The sequence below is a fragment of the Mustela erminea genome, chromosome 6 (assembly GCF_009829155.1).
Source record: "Mustela erminea isolate mMusErm1 chromosome 6, mMusErm1.Pri, whole genome shotgun sequence".
Classification (NCBI taxonomy): domain Eukaryota; kingdom Metazoa; phylum Chordata; class Mammalia; order Carnivora; family Mustelidae; genus Mustela; species Mustela erminea.
The window spans coordinates 92,478,777-92,485,226 of record NC_045619.1 but is presented as its reverse complement, the minus strand read 5'-3'; the positions used below and the strand labels follow the sequence as shown (position 1 = coordinate 92,485,226).

The following is a 6,450-nucleotide window of genomic DNA, read 5'->3' as shown; positions in this document are numbered from 1 at the left end:
ATTCTTTGCCTTTCCTTCCAAGTGTAGGAATGGGGAGGGGCGGGGAGGAGCTTAATAATGTCAATTTTTAAAACTCTTGGAGGTATTCTGAGGTCAGTCACCTAAGCAACGCTACAGATGCCGGCTGACCGCAGAGAAGGAAGTCGCACTTCTAGACGTCCCTGCACCAACTTCCCTTCTCTCCTCCCCCCCCCCCCCACCTTGTTTTGGATTATCTCACTACACATCCCAGTACCAGCGCACCTCCCTCCTGCAACATGCTGTCGCTCCAGCCTCAAGAAGTCCCAAGTCATAATCATTTCTTCAGTTGTAGACTTAAAACACTTTATTGATGTATTTAGAAAAGTGGAACTATAAAGGGGTAGGATTTCACCAGGATTGCCTCCCTGGCAACCCAGAAAGTGGAAAGTAGAAAGTAGAAAGTTGCATATACACTTTTCTTAGATGTATCCACATTCTCTGAAAACTCCCAAGAAGAGGAGTAGAATAAAGTGGTGGTATACATTAGCAGTGGAGGTTGGGTAGGAAGAGTGCTTGTTTACAGAATTTCCCCCCCTTCTAGCCCCAACAGCTCTCAACAAGGGGCACAATAGGAGTTATGTAACATAGTGTCGAAGGAGAGCTGATGCCTGCTTGGAAATGTGCAATGCATGTATCTATGTGTGGTTTAGGAAGGCATAGTACAAGGTTGTGATCCAAGAAGTGATGATGAAAGGAAAGGTTTTTCTGTGGTAATGAGGGAAAAGGATGGTTATGGAAGGGGTTGAGAAAATGATTCTGGGAGTAGGTAATTCCACTTCACTTTTTCATGGGGTGACACGGACATGGACACGGTGCCAGGCATTGCTGAGCACACCTCGCAGGTTCCAGATTGGGGCCACGGAGTCTGGTTGCACATTGTAGCTATCATCCACAGCCTTACAAACAATGTTCAATTCCTTTTTCCCAGCTGGCACAGGCGCTTGCAGCTGCCATAACCTCCAGGCCCAGGCCTTCCGGGGACGCTGTTCCTCTCCATTCAGCTCAGCCACTTGCCAGGTTAGGCCCCCATCCAGAGACACATCCACCCTGACTACAGCCCTCCCACCACCACTCCATGCATAGCCCTTGATAGTCACCTCCCCTGATTGTACGGTCTCCCCATCCTTGGGCTCTGTGATGGCTGACTGGACAGGAAGTTCCTGAATAGATGGAGCTGAGTCAAAATCTACTGTGTCCCAGTCCACAGACGGAGAGAAGCCTTTGTAATCCCGCCGCTGCCAGTGACTGTAACTTTCCTCTGGTTCCACGCTCACTTTGCCCAGCCATTTGACATGGCGGGCACCCACTACACCAGGAACCACCACCCGCACAGGGAAGCCATGGTCACGAGGCAGGGGCTGCCCATTCATCTCATATGCCAGCAGGACCTCAGCTTCAGGGTCCATGGCCCGAGCCAGAGGGATGGATGCTCCGTACGCAGTCCCTGTGGGGTCTGAGTCCAGTCCCTCAAAGCAGACGTGGGCCTCAGTTTCACGGAGTTGGTGACCAGCCTTGGCTAACACATCACAGAGGCGTGCCCCAGCCCAGCGTGCAGTGCTAATGGCCCCTGCATTCCACTCCAGACCTTTTACTTCTTTGAACTGAGTCATCTCAGAGCGTCGGTTTCCAGCGCACTGAAGAGTGACCGTGACCTCGTGCTTGGGGAACTGGTACAAGTCATCCAGGGATAGGGACAGTGACTGACACCCAGGTGGCCCTACTACATGCAGGCGATAGGTTTCTGGTTCCAGGTTAGGTACAGGCAGATGGTTCCGGGTGAAGAAGATAGGGTTAGGTGTGATATAGTTTTCTGTCAGCAGTTCAGGGGGAGGCTCTGCATTAAAGGGGCGTTGGCTATTGACCTTCAGGGCTGGGTGACGTACAGGATCATCAGCGTAAGGGTCAGAGGTCTTCAAGGTGGAGGGTGCTTTGTCTTCAGAACTCAGCTCCCCAACTTTGTACTGAGCCAGTATCTCACGCACATGGGCCTGGTCATGAACAGCATAGAGGGCCCAGAAAGGCTCTAAAGGACCACCTGCTGCTAGCATCAGCTTTGATGGTCCCCCTGGGTGTAGATCCACAAATTCTGTAACATCAAACACCTCAGAGCCCAGAGTTACCCAGATCCTAGTCTCAAGGCTGCTGTGAGATTTCACTTCCTCTCTGGTATATATGCGTGATGACTTCTCAGCAGCCTGCAGGCAGGGCAGGGGTAAGCCACAAAGAAACATAAATAGTAAGAAGGAATCACTCTGGCTCACCCTGACCCAACCCATAAAGTCATGGCCACTGTGAAACAGAGGTAGTAGACTCCATCTTTAGTCTTCAGGAAGACAGTATCACCATGGGCTCTGTGTTAATAGACTGGGTTGTCTGGGGAGCTTACTAGGGCTCCTCTACTTTGACAGTGAAGTCCCTTCCTCCCCCACTTACCCTGCACCGGTGGTCATGATAGGCCAACACTGCACCGAGGCCTAGCAGAGTCCCCATGACTCTCCATCCCCTAGTGCTGGAGTTAGCACCAGAGAAGGCAAGGCTGGGGCACTGGGGCTGAAGTGAATCATTTGTAGAGCAAGCCCGAATGCAGAGCCTTGAGGGGACTGATTGGAGCCTGGAAGAGAGAGAGGTCTTCTTAGTAGCACAGTTCAGATCATATGGGAGAGAAAGTGAAAACCTGGGTTTTACCAGGTTGGCCATTGGTTCCTTCAGTTGGGACTATTGTCCGTCTACGGATGGGTGGGGCAAATGCGTGAGTTATGGCTTTCCCTTCCCTCCCTGGCAGTCACCACAACTATCTTATCTGGTAGGTTAAACATCATAAAGATACTGGGAGTGAGAGATAAGGGCCAGGAGACGAGTTCTAGGATCCGTTGGCTTACCTGCAGGCCTGTCGGAGACACGGGATCACAGCCCTGTGCAGCAGCATTGTGGCAGACCTGTGGGAAAAAGATTCCAGGATCAAGAAGGGGATGATAATAGGGCAACTTGAGGAAATGGGTGGAAGGAAGACAGAAGGTAAGCAAGGAACTCCCTGGGCAAATAAGGATACTTTATCATGGTAATGAGGCCAAAGGATGGAAGTGTGTGTGTGTGTGTGTGTGTGTGTGTGTGTGTCCAAATTGGTCCTTAGAGAAAACCTAAAGGACTTCAGAGAGACTGTAGAGACAGGCTGGATGGGAATGGGGCAACAGAGAGGGGGCTGGTCTTCTAGAATCACCTATCTCCCATCCTCCATTCTCTACTTTGTCCACTACAGGGAACAGTGATCCAGGCCAAGGGCCTAAAGGACAGAAGCCAAAATATCTACAGTCCAGTTTGCTGGTTTATTATTTCCAAAGTCAGCAGAGGACAACTGAGGGGCAGATTAACTTAGATAGGGACAAAAAGGTGAAAAAGGTAGTGGTAGCCTAATGAGACGAATGAGCTCAGATTCTGGAGTGGAACTGTTTTGGGTTTGTGAAACCAGACCTGCTGTTAACCAGCCCCATTGCCTGGGCAAGATACCAAGCCTCTCAAAACTGTTGTCTTTGTCTGTGGAATGAGGTACCTAGCAGAATAGCTGTGAGAAGCAAACAGGTAATAACGTTGTCTTTGAAGACCTTTCAGTCCCCTCCTTTGCTCTACCAACCCTAGGGAAAAAGAAAATAGAATCCAGCTGGGAACTGGACCCCAGCCCAGGGTCCCCACCCTTGCCCTGTCTAGGTCATGCCTGTGAACTCAGCAAACTGGGAAGTTAAGGACCAGGTGTCAGGGGATGGGCTAGAGAAGGAATTTTTCCACTCTGCCCTGTAGCAGTTCCTTCCTCAGAGCACTGAATAGATCGTAGACTCGAGGAATGCCAAAATAGGAAGGAGTGAGAGAAGTCCCAATTGCTAGTGAAATGCTGAAGGGGGCAGACAGGGAAACTGCAAGGGTGAAAGGAGCAGGAACAGAGTCTGCATTTTACCCCTGGGCCATGGGATCCTCTCTTTCCCTCCCACCTGCCCTCGATGCCAGCAGCCCACTTAGAATAACCAGGCTGGAGTGGTCCAAGTAGGGCTGTCTTACAGGTGAACTCCGTCAGCTCAGTGTCCCAGGTTTGGGAGAAGCAACCTTCTGCTCTAAAACAGATGCCACACCCCTTGTCCGGGTGGTGGCCCCTCACTCCCTGGGGGCACTTTAGGTAGTAAGATATATCCAGCTCCAAAGCACAACCACCCAGTTCCATGCCACTGCCCAGCTGCTGGCACAAGTGTCTCGCAGCAACAACCGCGCCCCTAGTAGCAGCTGGGCAGCGGGAGCGGAGGCGGTATCCGCAGTTTTTGTTCAAACCCACTGGCCTCGGAGCATTCCCGGGTCCCAGGACCCCGGCCATTGCTTGCGTTACCAGGCCTTCCTCCACCTCCTCCCTCTCTCAGCTCCCAACCACCTTACCCGGTTCGGCGTCCTCTCGGTCCACTTGGCGGCTGCTTTACCCGCCCGGCTCCAGACGACTGGGGGCAAAGGGGCGGGGCCAGCACCATGACGTTGGGCCGGAGTGAAGGACCACTTTCGCCTCTCAGCTCGTCCCCTAGCCATTGGCTGGCCGCGGGCCGCCTCCCAGCTGCTGTGCCCGCCTCCTGGAGGCTGAGCCGGGCGGGGCGCCACGAAGGCTCCCGGCTAAAACTGGCTGTTTTGTTTCCATCCCCGCTAGACATGGAATGGGACCCTCGCTGTTGTCTGGAACCGGGCAATGGAAGGTGTCGAGGATTCCAAAGGCTGGGCTGAAGGTGGGAAGTTTTGAGATGCCCCGCCCTGCCCCTAACAGCTGAGACACAAGGTGCGTTTACTGAAGAGGCCTTGAAATCCAGCCGCCTTTCTCCCGGCTGTGAGCTCCGCCTCTACCCTGTTTTTGACAAACCTCTGTGTTGCAACTACAACAGCCTTGTTTGTCTTTTAGTGAAAACAAGGTCAAGCAGTCAATTCTCTTATATCCAACATTAAAAGCAGAAATGAAACCTAAACAGTGGTTCAAAGACTTTGAGATCCCTTGGACTTGATTTTCGTCCCCAATTATGGAACCAATATAAAGAGCCATTTTTTCCTTAGTTAACTCAATTAAAAAATCATTGGTAATAACGAGAGCAATAACATTTTAACACTCCAAAGTAGGAAGATTATAATCGCTCATAATCTCAGAGTAGAGAGCACTAAGACGACGTTTGCAATTACCCTTTATCGTTTGGTGCAGGACTGAAATTTTAGTTATTTGGCCGGCTGTGAACCTGGGGCAAACGTACCCACACTGCCCCCTAGAGTTCAGAAGGTTGACCTACAACCTTACTTTAAGTGAAGGTTTCATCTTTAATTTTGGAAGATCATTTCCTCTCCCTTTCTGCTCTCCTAAAGTGAACTAGAGCTTTTGCCAGGAATCAAGGAACCTTGGAGGGAGTACTAGGAGACAGAGGGAAAGGGGACTCGACAGGGAAAAGGTGATTTTGGCCTAGAGGTTTTTGGAAATTGATTTCCAACTCAGCTGTGTTCAATTAAATCTTTGGAGAGATGTGATGCCCAACTTATCCTAACAGCCTTGAAAAACAGGCTCAGCCCAAGGATACAGAAAAATCAGTTAGGTACTGTCTGAAGCCAGAGGATAAGACTTCTCCCTAATAACAGGGTCACTTTGTGTGTCCTACATGTACTTTAACATAATTGACCTTTAAACCTCAAATTTTCTTCATTTTACAGAAGAAACTGGGGCAGAGAGCAGCTAAGAAACCTGATCAAGGCCACAGCTGGTAAGTTGTCAGATGGGTCTGCAATGCCAGCTTTGTTTGACACCAGTCCTGTTTCCTGTCCTGCAACCAGACCCAATCTTTCTCCCCCAATTAGACTGTGAAGGACTGAAGGGCTTCAAGTACAATAGCAAACAAGATCAGATCTAGGAGAAATTTTCCTGTTGGGGTAGAAGCCACATGATCAATCACAAACGCAAATTTAATGATTTCTTTAACCTTATTTAGGTCATGGACCCCTCTGTGATACCAATAAGGCAATGCACCCTTTCCCTGTAGAAATGCACATAAACTTTTGCGTCTTCAAAGGATTCACAAATATGACCTCTTCCTCCAGTCTCATCAGTTGTCTGCCCAGAGATCTCTCCCTCCCCCACCAATATATATTCCATTAAGAAGCCTATAAAAATAAGCTAGGTCGGATTTGATAAGGTCTCTAGTGACCTGGGAATAGAGTTTCACAGCAATAAAGGGAATATTTTCCAAAATGGGCTATGTCATTATTCAAGAAAAGATTAAAGGGAATAAGGAGATAACCAAGATGTAGAAGAGGGTGCGTTTCTGATTTGATAAAACACTGGAAGCCCTTTCTTCCAAATTTCTTGAATCAGACAAATAGCAAAAAAAAAAAAAAAAAAAAAAAAAAAAAAAGAATAGCAAAGAGAAAAAAAAGAGA

The 6,450-nt window shown here is 49.4% G+C and overlaps 1 protein-coding gene and 1 long non-coding RNA gene across 2 annotated transcripts; one reads left to right on the top strand and one right to left on the bottom strand.

Annotated features, from left to right (window-relative positions):
• Positions 1-302: 302 nt before the first annotated feature.
• SUOX (sulfite oxidase) lies at positions 303-4,704 on the bottom strand. The gene is made up of 4 exons (XM_032348565.1): positions 4,435-4,704; positions 2,901-2,957; positions 2,455-2,632; positions 303-2,216 (listed from the first exon to the last, which is right to left on the bottom strand). The coding sequence occupies exons 1-4, from the start codon at positions 4,695-4,697 to the stop codon at positions 807-809; spliced, it is 1,908 nt and encodes a 635-aa protein (XP_032204456.1). The 5' UTR covers positions 4,698-4,704; the 3' UTR covers positions 303-806.
• Positions 4,705-4,731: 27 nt separating this feature from the next.
• LOC116593916 lies at positions 4,732-6,404 on the top strand. Its single transcript, XR_004286985.1, has 4 exons — positions 4,732-4,819; positions 5,303-5,305; positions 5,728-5,777; positions 6,003-6,404. It is a non-coding gene; the product is annotated as an uncharacterized LOC116593916 (long non-coding RNA).
• The last annotated feature ends 46 nt before the right edge of the window (positions 6,405-6,450 follow it).

Excerpts from the sequence above, each read along its gene's own strand:
- SUOX (XM_032348565.1), bottom strand. The coding sequence starts at position 4,697 with ATGTCTAGCGGGGATGGAAACAAAACAGCCAGTTTTAGCCGGGAGCCT. Across the intron at positions 2,633-2,900 it reads TGTCTCCGACAGGCCTGCAG|GCTCCAATCAGTCCCCTCAA; the intron begins GTAAGCCAACGG and ends TCTCTCTTCCAG. Across the intron at positions 2,217-2,454 it reads ATCATGACCACCGGTGCAGG|GCTGCTGAGAAGTCATCACG; the intron begins GTAAGTGGGGGA and ends CCCTGCCTGCAG.